Here is a 21,282-nt window from a genome sequence, read left to right as displayed (position 1 = left end):
GCACAGTGATGCTACCACTGTTGCCATTTGGTACACAGCTGATGTGCGAAAATATACAAATGCCGCACCCGCCGGGATTGGTATTGTGACGCCCACTGTCTGCTTTGCAAATCCAAGCGACCGTGTAGAAAGACGCAGCATCAGTCGCAGATCACTTATCAAACTTTAGCGTAACCTAATGGTCACTCAGAAAGGGCGCCGTAACTGACATGCCGGAGCCATTTTTTCTGCTTTCGGGATTGCAGTCCCAAGTTGAGACAAGGCTGAAAACGGTCGTGATACGCCTGCGTTTTCATCTCCACACCCCCGTTGCCACCCACAAACTGTCCCTGCCTGTCATCATACTGTAAGTATATAGTTACTGCGAGCAACGACGGTAATGGAACTTGACGCATGTGCTGACTACTGATAGTTGCTCAGACTGCGTAAGCATTAGCATTGCTCCCACCTCGGAATCGGGCCAATAGGAAAGAACGCTCCTGTCCAATTTATACACTTTACCATGACATGCTAGGAGACAAGTTACAGCCTAATCCTAATGCAATACCTGCCTTTCTCCCTAGTCTTGTGTCGCCTTTTATACATAGCATAATTACAGCATAACACTGAAAAATACAAATACCCAGTCTTTTAGGCTACAGGAGGGGAGTTTAGGGTTATGCTCTAGGAGGAGGGTTAGACTATGGGAGGGGAGTTTAGGGTTAGGCACTACGGGAAGGTTTGGGCTACAGGAGGGGAGGTTAGGGTTAGGCACTAGGGGAAGGTTTAGGCTACAGGAGTGGAGGTTAGGCACTAGGGGGAGGGTTAGACTACGGGAGGGGAGGTTAGGGTTAGGCACTAGAGGGAGGGCTAGGTTAGACTACGGGAGGGGAGGTTTAGGGTTAGGCACTAGGGGAAGGTTTAGGCTACAGGAGTGGAGGTTAGGGTTAGGCACTAGGGGAAGGTTTAGGCTACAGGAGTGGAGGTTAGGGTTAGGCACTAGGGGAAGGTTTAGGCTACAGGAGTGGAGGTTAGGGTTAGGCACTAGGGGAAGGTTTAGGCTACAGGAGTGGAGGTTAGAGTTAGGCACTAGGGGAAGGTTTAGGCTACAGGAGGGGAGGTTAGGGTTAGGCACTAGGGGAAGGTTTAGGCTACAGGAGTGGAGGTTAGGGTTAGGCACTAGGGGAAGGTTTAGGCTACAGGAGTGGAGGTTAGGCACTAGAGGGAGGGCTAGGTTAGACTACGGGAGGAGAGGTTAGGGTTAGGCACTAAAGGGAGGGCTAGGTTAGGCTACGGAAGGGGAGGTTGGGCACTAGGGGGAAGGTTAGGGTTGGCGACAAAGGATCTGTCAGAAGTCAACCTGACGTTACTTCCGGACCTGGAAGACGCCACTGGACTCGCCGGACCTGCAGTACCAGGTAAGTCATCACTAAATCACCAGGGCTGTTTTGTCGACATTGTAATCATTTTGTCAGTGTCAACGTGATGAATTTTGCCATGGAGAATGTCGAAATGCCAAGCATGTTCACATACTGCATGTCGACATTAAGGCCATGTGAACATTATGAATGTTGACAAAATATACCACGACCAAAGCTTAATTATCTAACATGCAATCTGTCATAACCCTACTGTAATTAACACTATTCTTAGCGTCTGTAAACATATAATTGCCTTATGGTACTAAAGACATAGGGTTCTATGTACTAATAAGCGCGGACCAGCTGCGATTATTATCTATCCATATGTACAAAGGGGAACTTGCAGGGAAACCGGTTGCGGCAACTGCTGTCCCTGCGAGTTATATCCCTGGCAAATTGTAGAGGTCTTCCACAGAAGTGAAAGACTTCTCCGGGGGAAGCTGACACTGCGCATGCGCACTGTTGGGATGATTTAGCATCCAACGGAATTGTGCAGCTTTTCAATTCCATCCTTGCTAATCTGCAAATGCAGCAGGAGATGTATGACACCCCCTGCTGCATTTGCGATCCTGGCACTGCTACCGATGTCACCATCGCGACCATCTGTAATCGATGGTCGCGATGGTGGACGGCGCTGGGCCGCCAGCCAGCTCCACTCAGGCTGGCTGGCTTCCGAGGCCAGGACACAGCTTCTGTTGTCGCAGTCCCTGGCCTTGCCACTCCCGGAAAACAGGACACTCCACCGTTTCTGGGAACACCAGCCAAACCCGCCCCTGCACCACCTCTTAAATGCCTCTGCCTGTCAATCAGGCAGAGGCATCGAAGGGGCTGCGTGCGATTACACAGGACCCATTCTGCACACTCACAGAATGAGTCCTGTGCACACGAAGATTCCCGATAGTCGGGAATCTGCGTTCAGCATTGCACTTGCGTGTCCGCTTCCGGAGCCGGCCAGAGGCTGCGATGCGAGAGAAAGATTGAAAGATCTCTCTCCAGCACCTAGAGCCTCCATAGGCTTATAGTAGTTTACACCATCTGAAGATGGTGTAAACTACTGGGGCTAAACTCTGAAAAGCTTTGCTCTTTTCAGTTTAATACATAGGGGTCAGATTGTAGTCCCCATTGATAATAATAGTGACTGCGATCTGCAGTGCTAATTAGCACTTTGCCGTAGATTTCTGTGAAATCTGCATTGTGCCATTAGTACATAGGAACAATACATAAAATTATACAGAAACTGCTGTTTCTGTATACTTTATGTAAAAAACATAATCCATATTTCATATCCAGAAACTTTAGAAAATGTTATCTCCACATTTCTAATCAGAAATGTGTATACCAAACAATTAGACTGGTTAAAAATTACTGCTACAAATCATGTTTTATCCATATAGCAATGAGAACAATAAATATACAAATTTGGATCTCCATTTCACACTTTTCACAAGCAACTAAATATTTTCAGTCAGTGGGCTGAATTCAATTCAGTGCGATGATGAATAGCCGCGGGAGTGAGCTCCCGCAGCTATTCAATACAACGTGTTGTTCCTCCTGGTCGGGAATTGGTTAAGTCAGAGAATGCCGGTTTTCGCGACTTAACCTGGGTGTTAAGGCGCGTTAACTGGCATTTTCTGACTAAATTGCCAGCCGCGCGGCTGTTAGCGCCGTGCTAAGCCGGCAAACAGCTATGCACCCGGCACTTTTGTTGGATTTCTCCTCGCATCCCCAGGGGGGTGCGAGAAGAAATCCTTTAGCCGCCCAAACAGCGCTGTTTATTGAATAGCTGCAGGAGCTCCTTCAGACGGCTATTCATCATCGCACTGAATTGAGGGCCTGATTCAGAGCCGGACGCTCTGACAGAGCGCTTGCTCTGAATCAGGGCCGGCCTTCTTGTTTTTTAGAGCGGCCTCCTGGCCGCTCGCATAGCTGTGGGTGACCATCGCGACCATCGGGCTTGCGACGAGACCCTTGTGGTAGAGTCTCGTTGCTGCAAGCCCCAGAGAGCTTTCGGCTCTAACAGAGCCGAAAGCTCTCCCACTGACATCACTTGTGATGTCAGTGGGGCCGGCCCCAGACGGTAGGCGTTCCCATGGGAACGCCTCCGTCTGGGCAGCCACGCCCCCAGCCCGCCCTCAAAGGGGGCGTGCTGTCACTCAACATCGACAGCACGCCCCCTTTGGTACGAGACCCGGAGCGACGGAGTGCCCGTCGCTATCCGGGTCTCGCGCATGCGCACGACGTAGCCAGCTCCGTTGTGCGCATGCGCAATGGCCTACCATCGACCCGGTTGCGAGCTATTGTGTGGGTAGTGGATAAATCCCCTTCAGTATTTGTACCCTGACGTCATCAGTTACTGTCCAATGTCATTCCCTACTATTCACTTGGGCATAGATGAGAAATATAAACCAGTGGCGAGCGAACACATTTCTTCTTTTGGTGGCCTTTATGGTCATGGAACCGCACTTCCGCCCTCACTCCACGTCACTTCCAGGTACAAATATTGAAGGGGAACTATACACTACCATATTGTGTGATATCTGACTTCTCCGGTAGAGATGACACTGATACCCCGTTTAGACCACCGACCCAGGAAATACACTGGTCTATCAACCCATGAATTTCCCAGGTCTCGACAGTGGCGGATCAAGGGGGTGGCAATCAGGGCGATCGCCCCCCATAACACACAGCCACTGTGTACACAGTATTGGAGGCCTCCTACAGCTAAAGATGGATTCGGTGATATGCAAGGGTTACCTCAATGCATGCATGCAGCTTGGAGCCTGGGGACATGCTGCACCGCGCTGCAAAAAATGTTTTAAGGGGGCATGGCTGATGCAGTGATTAGGCCACAACTTGGCCCGGCAATCTCTCTACGGCCCTGGCGACGGACAAGTAGGTTGCTGAGGTATGTATGGGAGGAGGGGCAGAGATAGATAGCCCAAGCGGGCGAGCAAGCCTCCCAGTGACTGGTGGAGTATGGGGGTGCTGTCATCATGGATATATAATATATATGTGCATACATGCATATATACAATATTATATATATATATATATATATATATATATATATAATATAAATAGATGTGTATGTATGAATATATATATATATATATATATATATATACACACCTATACAGTCAGGTTCATAAATATTGGGACATTGACAGAATTTTCATATTTTGGCCTCTATTCACCACCACAATGGCTTTGAAATGAAACAAACAAGATGTGCTTTAACTGCAGACTTTCAGATTTAATTTGAGGGTAATTACATCCAAATCAGGTGAACAGTGTAGGAATTACAATGGTTTCTATATGTGCCTCCCACTTTTTAAGGGGCCAAAAGTAATGGGACTATCAACTCAAAAGCTATTTCATGGACAGGTGTGGGCTATTCCCTCGTTATTTCATTATCACTTAAGCAGGTAAAAGTTCTGGAGTTGATTCTAGATGTGACATTTGCATTTGGAATCAGTTGCTTATGACTCTCAATATGAGATCCAAAGAGCTGTCACTATCAATAAAGCAAGCCATCATTAGGCTGAAAAATCAAAACAAACCCACCAGAGAGATAGCAAAAACATTAGGTGTGGCCAAATCAACTGTTTGGAACATTCTTAAAAAGAAAGAACGCACCGGAGAGCTCAGCAACACCAAAAGACCCGGAAGACCAAGGAAAACAACTGTGGTGGATGACAGAAGAATTATTTCCCTGGTGAAGAAAAACCCCTTCACAACAGTTGGCCAAATCAAGAACACTCTCCAGGAGGTAGGTGTATATGTGTCAAAGTCAACGATCAAGAGAAGACTTCACAAGAGTGAATATAGAGGGTTCACCACAAGATGTAAACCATTGGTGAGCCTCAAAAACAGGAAGACCAGATTAGAGTTTGCCAAACAACATCTAAAAAAGCCATTACAGTTCTGGAACAACATCCTATGGACAGATGAGACAAAGATCAACTTGTTCCAGAGTGATGGGAAGAGAAGAGTATGGAGAAGGAAAGGAACTGCTCATGATCCAAAACATACCACCCCATTAGTGAAGCATGGTGGTGGTAGTGTCATGGCATGGGCATGTATGGCTGCCAATAGAACTGGTTCCCTTGTATTTATTGATGATGTGACTGCTGACAAAAGCAGCAGAATTAATTCTGAAGTGTTTCGGGCAATATTATATGCTCATATTCAGTCAAATGCTTCAGAACTCATTGGACGGCGCTTCACAGTGCAGATGGACAATGACCCGAAGCATACTGCAAAAGCAACCAAAGAGTTTTTTAAGGCTAAAAAGTGGAATGTTATGCAATGGTCAAGTCAATCCCCTGACCTGAATCCAGTTGAGCATGCATTTCACTTGATGAAGACAAAACTGAAGGGAAAATGCCCCAAGAACAAGCAGGAACTAAAGACATTTGCAGTAGACGCCTGGCAGAGCATCACCAGGGATGAAACCCAGCGTCTGGTGATGTCTATGCGTTCCAGACTTCAGGCTGTAATTGCCTGCAAAGGATTTGCAACAAAGTATTAAAAAGTGAAAGTTTGATTTAGGATTGTTTAGTTTGTCCCATTACTTTTGGCCCCTTAAAAAGTGGGAGGCACATATAGAAACCGTTGTAATTCCTACACAGTTCACCTGATTTGGATGTAATTACCCTCAAATTAAATCTGAAAGTCTGCAGTTAAAGCACATCTTGTTTGTTTCAATTCAAAGCCATTGTGGTGGTGAATAGAGGCCAAAATATGAAAATTCTGTCAATGTCCCAATATTTCTGCACCTGACTGTATATGTGTGTGTGTATGTATATATATATATATATATATTATACACATAATATCTCCACCCCTGGGTGTCAGTCCTCGACTCTGGTACAGAGTGGTGTCGTGGACCTGGGACTTTGATCCTGGTCATTTGTGCTCACACATAGAAAAAACCCGGGTTGATGCGTGTTCACATGCAAAAGGGTTATGAGATGAACTGATAACAAATAAAAAGTCTCCAATGTCTCTTAATATATGCAACAAAAAGATGAATTCCTGGAGAAGTATTGTTCTGATGTTTATAGTTCTATGAATACAAAGTAATGCTTATATAATTGTTTAAAAATGTAATGAATTCTACACATTATTCTTTTTTTTTTTTTTAAAGTTTTTTTATGTCATTCAAAGCACTGAACATCAAAAATACATTAATGGCACTTCCGGTGGGCGGAGCAACAGAGTTGGCCGCATTTTATTTCAGCTCCATAGCTGGTTTCCCTGATACCTACTAAAAAGCCTATACTAACGGCAATCCATAGGCCAGGAGTACACCCCCTAATCAGGGGAGTCTATATAGACAAACTTGGCCGCACTTTATGGTCGGAAGGGAGTTTATTTTAATCCCCGGAGTCGAGTCACGGAGAGTGACTATTGGCGCGAAAAATTCCTGGACGCCATCTTACATGGGAGCACAGCTTTCAACCCTCTGCTGATCCGCTATCACTGAGTCCCCTGTGTGGTGGAGCGCACCTGGAGAATCAGGAGAACCCGGCTTCTTTTTGCAGGGTTGAGGATCTAACATCACCCCCTCCCTGGACGCTGCTTACCTGTATAGTGGCGGCTATTGTATCCCACGCGACTACTGGTGAACCTGCAGAGACGACTCCGGCTGCTTTTCCTCGTCATTGAGGGTGACGGCGGGGTAAACTGGAGGTGGCGTGGAGCGGCTCCTGGACCCTAAACAAACAGCCGCTGAATCTTTACATAGAAAGCGCGTGAGATAGCGCGACAGGTCAGAGCGCCCTTTAGCTCCGTATTTTTCCTGGAGACCTGGTGTGTCCGGCACTGTTTCCCCCTGTCTGAACTTCCCGCACATCTATCGTCTGACTCAAAATACCCCGGCTGCTCCTGCCTTGATACTTCCTCCTCCCCGGGTGTCGCTTACCTGTTCCTGAGAGTCGGCGAGTGGCGCACCCCACGCAGCTATTGCTGTCCTTGGAGGGACGAACTCCGGCAGATTTAACCCCTCGTTGACGGCGGTGAGTAGACTTGGGGGCGACGTGGCGCAGATCCCGTGCCCACAGTGGCCAACGACGGAAGACACAAGTGGAGGGAGCGCAGGGTGGTGAAGCAGCACACAATCCTTAGCACTGTTTACCCCTTTGAAACCCGGTGCATCCCGACGTTGTTCCTCCCTGCCTTTTGACTGGAGTCTTGGGTGTCCTCACATACCTAGATGGTTCCTGGTTTCCGTATACCTGAGATCCCTGATACCGCTATAATCTCTGCTGACTCCTTGTCATTGCTCTGAACCTTGGACTACTGATACCCATTGTAACTGCAGCGCTTTTAGGAGACAACTTTCCCAGCATCTCTGTGTAAGGAGTACAAATGGAAGAGATCCCCTGCGTTCCTGTAACAGCCACCTCTTGACATCAGCGGTATCTTGTTCTGTTGAACATATACACAGCTACCAGGCGAAGCAGACTGGTTTCCTTTGCCATTCACACAGTGACCCTGGACCTGAACCGTGCTTCTACCTCTATCACTTGATCTACTGGACTAGAATAAGTGAACTCTCTAATTGGTTTATGGTAGCTCAAAGTGGTTTTGTGAGTATATTTGATTTCCACCATCTATCACTGTTGCATATTGTATTGGAAGTGTCTGCTGTATAGCCTACAAACATCATTTATAACAGACCACAAATTTTCTGCATTCCATTTCATTTCACTATTTCTTCTGACAAACATTTTACTGTCAGCAGCAGAAAATTGTATTTGTTATACAGATATTGCCATCTACTGGTCATATCACGATTCACATGCACTTTAATACTGGGAAGATTATAATAGTATCAGCCATTTGAATTTTTCCAAGGTTTCTATAGGTGTTATTGGTATATGGAAAGGTATTTTTCTAAATCCATACCCCCTTTACCACAAAGAACTTCTTCTCGTATGATGGGTAAACTAACTAAAACTCCTGCTAAAGGAGGGACTTCGCCTCCCTCTCCCACACAGCCCCCCCCCATTGATCAATCTGATATGAGGAAAGATGAATCTACAATTTCAAATCCAGACATAGCAACTGCTTTGTTAAAAGCTATCATGCCAAAAATAGACGAAAAATTTGAAACAATAAAACCACTAATGGAGGAGAAATTTCTTGATTTTCTTCCAAAAATGGAAGAAAGACTTGATCAGTTTGCCCCCAAAATTGATCAAAGGCTAGACAAAATTCAAACTTCTCTGGATACGGTCTTATCTAAAATATCGGAACACGCTAATAGATTAGATACTGTAGAACAAAGGACGAGTGATGTGGAAGACCAACTACATATTTTACAAAATTCGCATGATTCTTATATAACATCACACAAGTTGTTACTAGAAAAGGTCGATGACTTAGAAAATCGGCATAGACGTAACAATCTGAGGTTTATAGGCATACCAGAACAGGTCAAGGGATCTGCATTATTCGAATATCTGGGGAAAACTCTAATCACAAATCTTGATATCCAAGAGGATATAGGGGTACCACAAATAGAGAGAGCACACAGACTCGGCCCAGAGAGAGAGGGTCCGGAAAGTAGGCCGAGACCTGTGATAGCGAAATTCTTAGATTACAGAGTCAAGGAAAAAATCCTCTCAACATTCAAAAGACGGAGAGATCTGGTGATTGAGGATCAACGTATCCTTATCTTTCAGGATTTCTCAGTAGTGGTCGCACAAAAACGCAAAGAATTCTCCTCAGTATGTAAGTTCTTGGTGGAACATAATAAGAGGTTTGCGCTTTTATATCCGGCAAAACTGAAGGTAACTGACAATGGCCAAACATTATTTTTTGACAGCCCTGAGAAAGCACGTACACATTTTTTCCCGAATTTCTCCCCCAGAAACTCACCTAGTCACACTCGCACAGATTTCTCTAATAACACTTGAGGATTTTTTAGGGAATTGAGATTTCTTCATTAAAATATGGCTCATGTATTTTACAAAAACACGGAATTCTATAGACCACGGTAATAGGAATGAAACACAATGTCTCATAAGTTTAATTACGATATATTATTTGTTATCTCTGTTTAGATTGTTTTTTGAAGGTATATTTTTACCGACGTTTGAGAAAACCACTCAAACTCGGTACAATAAGATGTTGGAATGGAAAAGATTTGAAAAATTATTGAAGCATACTTTATATTTGTATTACTATAACATGATCGGATTGTTGTATGAACCAAGCCCGGGTTCGGTACTGTATTTACAACTAGTTTTCCCTGAATGCTGGGATAGGGGGGAATTGGTCAATTTTATATCATATCTGTTAGGCTTATCTTATAGTTTAAAAGTCGGATGACTACCCCCACAATAAATGCAGCACTCCCTGACTCTCAACCCCCTCAAAAATTCAAGATCACCTCCTGGAATATAGGGGGTCTCAACACACCTCTTAAACGTAAAAAGATACTTTTATCCTTAAAGAAACTAAAACCTGATATAATCTTCCTTCAAGAGACCCATTGGAAACGGGGTGATGAAGCTATATTAAAAGATCGATGGATCAACGATTGTATATCAGCCTCATATCATACAAAAACCAGAGGTGTAGCTATCATATTTGCTAGACACCTACCATATACTATTTTGTCTTCTACTCTAGACCCAGAGGGTCGTTATATCTTGATGGATGTCCAAATTTATGACACTAAATATACACTATTGAATTTATATGCACCTAATAATCACCAACAGGCCTTTTTCCAATCTATAACGCAACTCCTGCACAGTAGAGTTAACTTTAACTTGATATTGGGAGGGGACTTGAACACTGTCGCTAACCCAAAAATAGATAAATCATCAACTACAACGAACCCCTTAGCCATTCAATGGACACATATTCCTCAACTTATAAATGATAATTCAGTTATGGATGTTTGGAGACTTCATAATAGTACGGATAGATCATATACTTTCTACTCAGCAGTTCATGGGTCTTTTTCAAGAATAGACTACATTCTAATATCCACAACTCTCCTCTCAGACATAATAACTACGTCCATAGGGGACATCGCAATATCTGATCACGCACCAATATCAATAACTCTAGCTACAAAATCAAATAACTTTCACCCCTTTCTTTGGCGCTTCCCGTCGTATTTATATAATTCCGAATCATTTCGCAAATATTTGGAGGCAAATTGGACTGATTTTATGGATAATAACTTGGATCACTGGGATAACCCTATTCTATTCTGGGAAACGTCCAAAGCAGTAATGCGTGGACACATTTTATCTTACACAGCAAAAAGAAACAAAGAAAACAAAGCACAATATGCAGGATTACAACAAAATCTAAATAGGACACTGACAGATTATATTTCTCAACTCACACCGGAAACACAATTAAAATATCTTGAGGCGAAACAACTCCTAGATAGTTTTGTGCTAACACAGGCACAGATAAAAATGGACCACACGAAACAGAGATATTTTAAATGGGGCAATAGGACCGGCACACTACTGGCAAATATGACAAAAAAATTTAAGAAACGCCATCATATCACTGCTATTAGAGACATCTCCACACAGACATTACTTACTAAAAATACAGAAATAACCAGACAATTCCAGGAATATTTCCAAAACTTATATACGGCGCGTACACATGACCCTGCCCTATTGACAAAAATATTGGACGAAGCGGCACTACCTTGCCTTACACCATTACAACGCGAGCAATTAGAAAGTGAGATTACCGAAACTGAAATATCATTTACGATATCCTCTATGCATTTAAACAAATCCCCAGGCCCTGATGGATATTCAGTTGAATATTATAAAATTCTGAAACATGAAATAATACCTACATTATGTGCTCTTTATAAAAAAATTAGAGATGATATCCCGTGTTACCCAAATTTTAATCAAGCTTACACCTCCTTAATCCCAAAGCCCAATAAGGATCTGACATTAGTGTCCTCATACCGCCCAATTACTCTACTAAACATCGATTACAAAATATTAGCAAAAATTTTGGCGAACCGTCTCCAAACATTTTTTGCGACTTTACTTACCCCACACCAATTAGGTTTCACTAAAGGAAGGCAATCCGTGAAAGGCATACGAACGGCAATCGCAGCGGTAATGGCAGCTAACTTACGACCTGAGACCTCATCTATGCTTTTGAGCCTGGATGCCACAAAGGCTTTTGATATGGTCTCATGGCCTTATCTACATGCAATTCTCGACAGACGAGGCTTTGGTTCCACATTCCAATCGCTTATAAAATCGTTCTACACTCAACCAACAACATCACTACTTATCAATGGAAACATAGGAGAAGGAATAACTATGACTAGAGGTACCAGACAGGGCTGCCCACTTTCTCCTATGCTTTTTAATTTAGCACTAGACCCAATGCTAAGGATACTTCAAGATTGGCCACAATTCAAGGGAATCACTATCGGCACAGAGACAGTCAAAATGTCGGCATTCGCAGATGATGTCCTTTTGTTTATCTCGGAGCCTCGGAGAATATTAAATTCACTGATAGGACGAATATCGGAAATTGGATCAATATCTGGTTTTGAGGTCAACTTTGAAAAATCAAAGGCACTTTATCTAAAGAAGAATTGTGCTAGACCATTTTGGTTTAAAGAAATTCCAATTGAATGGACAACCAAGTACATCTCCTATCTGGGGATCCAATTGCCTAAATATATACAAAATCTATACGCAGTTAATATGAAACACATCTTACTTAGTTTTAAAAGAGATATCGAAAGATGGAAACATCTTAAGATCTCTTATTTAGGTCGTGCCAACTTAATAAAAATGATATTATTTCCTAGACTCCTCTATCCACTCCAATCGCTTCCTATTCTATTGACCAAAAGGGACACTTTAGAAGTTGAAAAATTGATGAGAACATTTATATGGAAGGGGGGCAGGGCCAGAATCGGCATGCTGCGACTCCAACAACATAAATCAAATGGGGGTATTAAGTTGCCAAACGTTACTTTATATAGCCATGCTGCACACCTTCGTTACCTAAGGGATTGGATTCATAACAAAAATCAAGATGCCAACACGAAATTAGAAGCAGCCTTCCTGGATAAAATTAATATTATAGCCTTTATACACCTACACGATGAAGAAGTTCCGGAATCGATCCGGATAAACCCTCTTCTGATGACCACCAGAAAACTATGGCACATTCTACGGCATAAACCCTTATTTTTCCTTACATCTCCCATTCATACACAACCCTAACTTCCAACACGGTGAGGCTGGACATCCCTTTACCTTATGGCATAGAAGTGGAATCACTTCCATTCGACATTTCACGGATAACACCCTAAGAAAACCTTTAGCACTGACACAAATAAGAGATAAATACCCAATAGTCAGTTTATCGCCGCTATCATATTTTCAAATACAACACTACATAGCTCAACTCTGTAGAAAATTAGCCCCGAACGACTTTACTAATGACTTAGATAATTTACTCAATACGGAAAACCCTCCAAAGAAAGCTATATCATGGCACTACTCGTTCCTACATAACTCTCTAGATTACAATACCCAACACACAGGATTGGCACAGTGGACAGAATATTTCCCATCCTTAACAATAGAAGATATACTAAGCTCATTTGAGCATTCAATCAAATTAGTACCAGCAGCCTCTTACGTAGAACTCTTCCTAAATATATTGCACAGAACTTACCTTACCCCTCACCGTAGACATTTAATGGGACTATTGGAAAGTTCGCGGTGTCTCCGATGTGGAGCGCAAGATGCAGAATTGATGCATTGCTTATGGAAGTGCCCAATTATACGGGGCTTTTGGGTTATGGTGGGGAATTTTGTGAACAGGCATTTGGTGAACTGCCTTCCATTAACGCCTGAATGGGCAATATTCGGAATTACACCTAAGGAAACGAAAGTACCAAAAGGGGTTAAAAAACTATTGATTATTATCTCAGCGGTGGCTAAGAAATGTATATTGCAATTATGGTTGCAAACTACAGCACCCACGTTAACGTTGTTTCAAGAGAAACTTTACCATATCTTCCGTATGGAATGGATGGAGGCTATGTTACAGAAAGAGAGGTTCACCGAACTTTTCTTTTCTACTTGGGAAAGTTATATTGAAACCCTATCCCAACCATTGAAAGTACAATTAGAGAAGTGTTTTAGAAATACACTTTGGTACGAAACACGCATTTGTGCAGGTGATCCTCCAATTTCACTTTGAAGTGCATAATCACCTCGCTGAGAACTAAGAGGGGGGAAGGGGGGAGGAGAAGTGTTCAGAACCCGGGCTTGTGCTTGTGTTTATGCTTATATTTACACCTATATAATAAGATGATGTTAATACTATCTATATATTTATTTACAATGTTTTATTGATATATTACAACGATGTATTGGTACAGATATCCACGAACTAGCTATTGAATTTGTTATCAGACGTTGACTGTTCTGTATAAATACCAGATTTATTTCACTGTCCAAACCAATATTATGTCAACATTTGTAATATTTGCATATAACTATTTTGCTTCAATAAAGGAAAAAAATAAATTTAAAAAAAATACATTAATGGTAAACATAATTATTTAAATTTTTTTTAAATCAAAGGTATTTGTCTAACATGAAGCATCCCTGTGATTCAAGTTCTGTATACGCATTGCCAGCACCTAATGGTCTGCATCATATTGAAATCTAAACACAAGCTTTTGACAATCATTCTTGAGCCTAGTTTTCACACATGTTTATTATAATTATTTATTACCAGATATATATAGCATACATATTCTACAGCGCTTTACAGAGAGTATTTGGACATTCACATCAGTCCCTGCCCCAGTGGAGCTTACATTCTATATTCTCTACCACATGCACATACATACACACTGGGGTTAATATTTTGTTGGGAGACAATTAACCTACCAGTATATTTTTGGTTTGTGGGAGGAAGCCGGAGTTCCCTTGTAATATTTTTGTTCCTGGTGAATTATTTGTCAGCTCAAGTGGCACATGGATTTTGCTCATCTGTATCTGCTACCTACCTTGATCTTTCCTTCTGTTCATCTAATGTCATCTCTTGGGAATCGGTATGGGATGCCGGCAGTCGGGATCCCGGCTGTCAGAATCCCTACACCGGCATCCTGACAGGGCTAGCATACCGAAACAATCTCTGTTTGAGAGACTTACAAGTTTTCTAGAGTGCTCCCATACACCTGGGAGAGATCCTGCATACTTCCCCAATGAAGTGGGCGGTCCGGAGATGGATGACACAATTTACATACAGTTGCGTTACCACAGCCACACCCACACACTCCCTCCAATGCTGCAATTCACAGCATTCCAAGCTCCCTGCCCCCCCCCCCCCCCCCAGTAGACAAGTATAGTTTGAGAACAACTGTATATGATCCTACTGACACTTTCCATAAATGATGGGGAAAGATCATCTGCTTCTGTAATCATGCCTGTGGTTATATTTGGTACATTTTTACTCATAGAAGAATATTTTTAAAATTACAGAAGGAAATTCATCCATACTACAATCTGAGTGTGACTGTATTAAGAGCCCAAAACATTCACGGCGTGGACCTGTGTAAGTGGCAAAGACCTGTATTCTTCAAAGAGCATATGATGACTTTATGAACCCTCTTCCCCTCAGTCCCTGGCACTAAAATTATCCATGAGATCATAAAATCAGCCAAGAGCAGACAACACTATAGATATACTATAAATAGACATTGTGGCAAACGCATTACATAGATTAGAAAACAGGTGATTCTAAACGTTGTACTGTATATCCAAAGCCATCTCATCACTTTTGCTGTCTGTTAAATATCTCAATAGGCATTCAGGGTTGTCACTGCCAAGAGACAGGGTGAGAACCTCTAGGGGAGGTAAAGTCCAAGGTTTTAACTTTGGCTCCCAGTCTTACACACTCACACACATCTACCTGTTCCAGGTGACAGGCTCACTAGCAGAGATACACACCAATCACATGTGCTACCTCCTGTACACACTTGGGTCACTTATAAAGCTGTAAAAGTTGCAGTATAAATTTCTCTTTGGCTCTGTGTGCCTTGATTTGTGTGTGTGGACATTTACTGCTGTCAAAGTGTATGAGTTTTAGGAGAAGCAAGACTGTGGTATATGCACAAGAACATGGTTTGCACCGGCTGATGGGAGGAGTTAGGCAGAGAGAGGGCGTGTCTCACTAAGCACAGAGTAGAGGCGTCGGTGTGCCTCGTTCTGTGAAACCGTACTAAAATTAAATACTTTTTATTTTCAAACCTTCCCAATATAACAAATCATTTTGTAATTGTTTTTCTATCTGTTATACGTTTACGTTTTTTTATGCGGTACAGGAAAAAAGAAAAGGGATGTGGGGGGAAAGCGCTAGCACAGGGAAAGACACAATATCACTCCTGTCCATAGAGCAGGCATCTCCTGAATACAACAAAATAATGTACAGCGTCAAAACGGGGGGAAAAAATGGAGAACCAGACCATGAGAGAAACCTCAACATATTGGTCAAGGTACAGGTGGATCAGTCAGGGTGAAGAGTTGGGGTCGATGCCCATTTTTACCATGTTTGTGCAATGGCAGCTCTAGCAGCTACCAGAATACGACCAAACACATGTGAATGGTGATTAGGAACAGATGGAGGTTGTAGCTGGAGAAGGGCCAGACCTTGGTTTAGTGGGTTAATAATGACTTTGGCCTATCCATTTTTTTTATTATTATTTTTTTTTTAAAGGAAATATTGCTTTATCATCTGGTTGAAATCACGTTTTCCATTTTGTGTGTTTCTATCTATTTTTGGCACTTTTACTATTGAATACATATTTTTACTCTCTTTCCATTATCCTTGAATCCTAATATTTCCTTCCTTACCATCCTCAGTGTCCGATGCGGATTGTTCAGTTGCAACTCCCGACTGCATCTCCGCTCCCTAACAGGACAAAGGTGGCATACAATTCCAGTGACCCAGAATGGAATGAAACCTTTCACTATCGGATTCATGGAGCGGTGAAGGTGAGAGTTATAGGTGCCTAATTACTGTGCATCTTGTAAACTAATATATGGCACGGATTACAAGAGAAGTTTATACTTGCATTTTATTATATCTGACACACTATATTACAGGGTTAAAGGACAAAACAAAAGAATTCTGACATCTTTACTAAAAATCATAAGTTTAGCTCAGTAAAGGAATACAGCACCTGATTCAGAGCCTTATGCGAGCGTCCATGATGATGGTCGCGATGGTCAAGACCATCGCGACCATCGGGCTTGCGACGAGACCCTTGCTGTAGGGTCTCGTCTTCCGCAAGCCATGGAGTGATTTTGGCTCTATCACAGCCAAAATCACTCCCACTGACATCACTAGTGATGTCAGTGGGGCCGGCCCCAGACGGTAGGCGTTCCCATGGGAACGCCTCCATCTGGGCAGCCACGCCCCCGGCACGCCCACCAAAGGGGGCGTGCTGTCAATCACCATCGACAGCACGCCCCCTTTGGTGCGAGACCCATAACGACGGCTACCCCGTCGTTATTCGGGTCTCGCGCATGCGCACGACGGAGGCGCCTCCGCCGTGCGCATGCGCATTTGGGAAACATCGACCCGCTTGCGAGCGCTCAGCGCTCGCGAGCGGGTCTGAAGGAGACCCACAGTTGTTTTTGTCATTCGAATACTCTTGGAATAGCATAAAAATAAGCATCGTGGCAACTTCCAATAATTTCGCTAGATGCAAATAAGCAGGGAGATACAATTGTATGTGCCCATTCAGCAAGTATAAAAACATGGTATAAGTACACTATTCAATCATTCTGACAAGGTTAGATCATTTTGCAATTATACTTAAGACCAAGCTAATAGCACGCATAACAGTTTTTGCACCCTGTTTGAAATGCTAATCCCATGGGATGAAATTTCCTCTTGGCAGTGCATTTAATATCAAATTATGTATCAATAAAGTGCAAGAACATCAATATTTGGATATATTATATATTGTGGCACCCAGGCTAATTATTGTTAATAGTTTGATGTTTAGGTGTGTAATAAACTTGTACTATGTATGTGGCACAGCTGCGCGTGCGCAAGCGCCGGAGCGACTGACAAATTCACTCGCACCAGGGCTCGCTACGAGCAGCTCTGAATGAGGGCCTTTGTTTCTTAACTTAAGGATCACAGTGACTTATACCTCGGGGGTGAGGGTCGCCTCACCACTTAGCCGATCTCCATTTAATTACATTTTAATTGATTTAATTTATTTTGGACATTAGATACTTTTTACCACCCGCCCCCTCCCCCCCTGACACCATTCCCATATGCAGAATAATTAGAGCATTTATAATTACGTGCACTGAATTTTCATCCCTTGAGCATTGTGACTTGAATAAAGGGGATTCCCACATTAACACATTTGCACAAATGTGAAAAATATATTACAATGCTAAAGTAATAATAGAAAATATATTATACTTTTACTTATAATATCTCTCCAATGGCCAATCTTTACAATCTTTCTACAAAAGGCATATAATACCACCATGTTATAAATGACATATTATAATAAACTTATTGTAAATAACATATTGTAGAAAGCAACATGCTATAAAAAACAATGTAATCCTAGGATCTCATTCAATCCCTTAGGGGCCAAGGTTTCTAGGCGGAATATCCACCTAGACTTCGCCTGTAGGAGCAATTTACCTCTGTTATCCCCTCTGATGTTAGCTGGAATATAATCATTCATTCTCACTCTAATATCCGCCAATCCATCTCTCGCTAATAGACCGTGCTTTGCGACCGGCTGGTCACTGGAGCCTGTGGTGATTGCTGCCCGGATGGCCGACCTATGCAGTTCCTTGAACTGCCTTTCTGTCTTGCCCACGTGGTGTAACCCACATGGGCAAGACAGAAGGTATACTACGTGTGTGGTACTGCAGGTCACCGGGAATTTAATGATAACTTTTACCATCCATATACAGGAGTAAAATACATCACCTAGTATCGCTGATCTGCATGTAATGCATCCTAGGCATCGATGGTATCCATTTTTTGTGTCTGGAAATGTTTAGGTTTGTGAATAGCCTTCAACCTACCAACATCCGATCCTTTAAATTACGATCTCTAGTGTTGCAGGGGAGTAAATGTGAATTTAGTAGGTGTGGTAATTCTTGGTCCGTATTCACTATGGGCCATTGTTTTGCTACTCTCATAGTTAATTGGCTCCTAGTAGTGTATCTATTCACCCAAGGTATTCTAGTGGTTGGTTGTTCTCTCCTAGCCCTAGGCTGGAGTAGTTGTTTTCTGGTAATTCCAATACTTGCTGTTTAATTTTCAACATCTGATTCCTATCATATCCCCTAACTACAAATGTGTCGAGCATGATGCTCCTTCGCAAGTTGCTGGAGGTCACTTGTTATTCTCCTCACCCTAATAAACCGGGAATATGGGAGACCCTGTTTTAAAGGTATTGGATGAAACTAGTGTTATGGAGGAGTGTTTCTATCTGTCTCCTTAACAAAAATGGACGTACTCAATATGCCCTCCTCCAACTTAATGTTTACATCTAAAAAGTGTACCTGATCTTGCGAAATGGAATAGGTAAGTTGGACTACATGACCGGTTTCATTATGATATTCCAGAGACTTCTGTAGATCTTCCCTTGTACCTGACTAAAAAATTAGTAAGTCATCAATAAATCTGCAAATACAATAAAATCCTCTGTGATATTGCCAGCACCAATAAAAGCTCTGCTGTTCGACCATGTGCATGAAGGCAATTGCATACGATGGGGCCACATTGGACCCCATTGCACATCCAGCCCTCTGCAGGTAGAATTTTCGGTCGTATAGAAAATAATTTCTCTCCAAAATCAACTCTAGTAGTTTCAAAAAAAGCTGTATAGGCGGATCTACCGTATGTGGATTGTCTCGAATCAAATATTCAACCGCCCTGATGCCCTCTGTGTGGGATGCACGTGTATAAACTTGTGTAATCCGCACTGCAGAGAAGGGCATTGGGGCAACATTCCCACTTCTTTTAATTTACTTGTAACGTCTGAAGTATCCATCAGATAAGACCCAATTTTCTGTATACATGGATTTAAGTATGCATCCAAATACACTGATACTGGTTGATGACCCCTGGCTTACTATTCCAAGGCACCCATCTATTAAAGTATTATTAGAACTTCATCATCTCCCTGCATTTGACACGGAAGAGTGGAGATTTGCATGGTTATGTAAGGATTATTTGATGCTTTAAAGGACTACACCACAGTGGTTTACTGTAACCCTCCCTTAATAGCAATGGAAGAAAGTATGGAACAGCAGAATCAATTTGCTCAGATTGAAGTAAGTGACATTTTCAGTTATTCTGATATGGAAGCGGAGGCGATTCTATTTAAAGAAAAACTGCTAGATGAAAATTATGTCACACCTAAAGATGATCTTTACAGAGAGTGGTACAGACTACGCAAAAGATAATTAGATTATCTCTATCATGGCATATCATTGTCTAATTACATAAAGAAAAGCAAGGGTTTCACATTAGGAATATGCCTACCATAGGTAGGTATAACCCCACCTTCTGCCATAAATGGATTTCCATACTCAATAAGTGTTTGATGGACCTTATGTTGCTAGTAATGGAGGAATCATCTAAAGAGTTAAAAGAAACCAAAGAAAAGATCACATGTTTTGAAACCGCACATAAGGAAACATTGTTACAGGATACTGTAAATTGGCTTGAGAAACTACAAACACAAATTGAGCAATACAAAGCAGACCTCATTAAGTACAAGAAGGATAAATTAGTCAAGGTACAGATGGATTATCAACAAAGGAGGGTGTATTCCTAGCTGAATGAGACTTCAAGGATTAACAAACTACACAGAGAATAAATTCAATAGGAAGATGTGGAGAACAATACCACTAGTGGCTCTAACACTTCCCTGAGTGAGGTAGAAAACCAACCTACGAACTTTAAGTCAGGAATTGAACACCCTTTAGGAGCTATGTCCAGAATGACTACAGAAAATCCAAGCAGAGATATACCAGAAGGGGCCAGCAGAACAAGAGCGATAGCCAGGAAACCGCCCAGAAGGAAATAAATGTAATATTCAACTGTTAGGATTTGCGGTTAGCAAATCATCTTGGTGGCAAATCCCAGTCTTATTTGTTACTGGGATACTGCATCATGTCCTATCCTTGTTCTGGCTTTTTGCAGGAAGCTGGAAATCCTGTCTTGTCTGTGTCAATTAATTGCCTGTCATTCAGGTCTATCTGTGTTTGTGTTGTTTCATGTGTTCACTAATTAACTAGCTCTCTCCTTGCAGAGCAGGTACACACATGCCTTTTAATAGGAATCACTCTCCAGGAATGGTCTCTGATTGGATCCTGCATCTCATAAGTATACACCCAGCCCTGATCTCATTGCCCGTTATACTGTGTCACTATCAGTGTATGTTTGCTGTGTTCAGTTCCTAGTGCTTGCAGGTCTACTGAGTACTTTGGTTATTGAATCTGGATCCTGTCTCCTTTCAGCCCTGCAGTAATATACCACAGTCCTGTCTGTCTGCATTTATCTTGTTACCTGCAGTGTTTTCACCTCACTGCCTCCATTATGTGTTACTGCAGCATCTGAATCCACCGGTCTGCTTTTTAGGCCCCTGCCTAGACCATCTCAGCTGCTTGTGTCAACCAAGCGACACAGGCTGCATTACAGAGTGTCTGTGAGTTCCCTCAGCCTGGCTTGCAGAGTCAGGTTGTTCCTGTTCTCCTGTTCACTGAACCACCAATCTCCAAACGGCTTCCTAGCCACTCCAAGTAGCTTCAATGCTACCCACCAATTTCCAAAT

At 42.5% G+C, this 21,282-nt stretch overlaps 1 protein-coding gene across 1 annotated transcript in view; it reads left to right on the top strand.

Annotated features, from left to right (window-relative positions):
• LOC148442463 (cytosolic phospholipase A2 zeta-like) overlaps positions 1–21,282 on the top strand; it is a 106,006-nt gene that overhangs the window by 15,645 nt on the left and 69,079 nt on the right. The window contains 3 exon segments of the mRNA XM_088463918.1: positions 14,936–15,008; positions 16,316–16,331; positions 16,333–16,447. Of these exon segments, the coding sequence (XP_088320044.1) occupies positions 14,936–15,008; positions 16,316–16,331; positions 16,333–16,447 (204 nt within the window).

Source organism: Taudactylus pleione, unplaced genomic scaffold, assembly GCF_031769625.1.
Source record: "Taudactylus pleione unplaced genomic scaffold, aTauple2 ptg001497l, whole genome shotgun sequence".
NCBI lineage: Eukaryota > Metazoa > Chordata > Amphibia > Anura > Myobatrachidae > Taudactylus > Taudactylus pleione.
The sequence above is the reverse complement of the archived record's forward strand: the minus strand, read 5'-3'. Positions and strand labels throughout refer to the sequence as shown.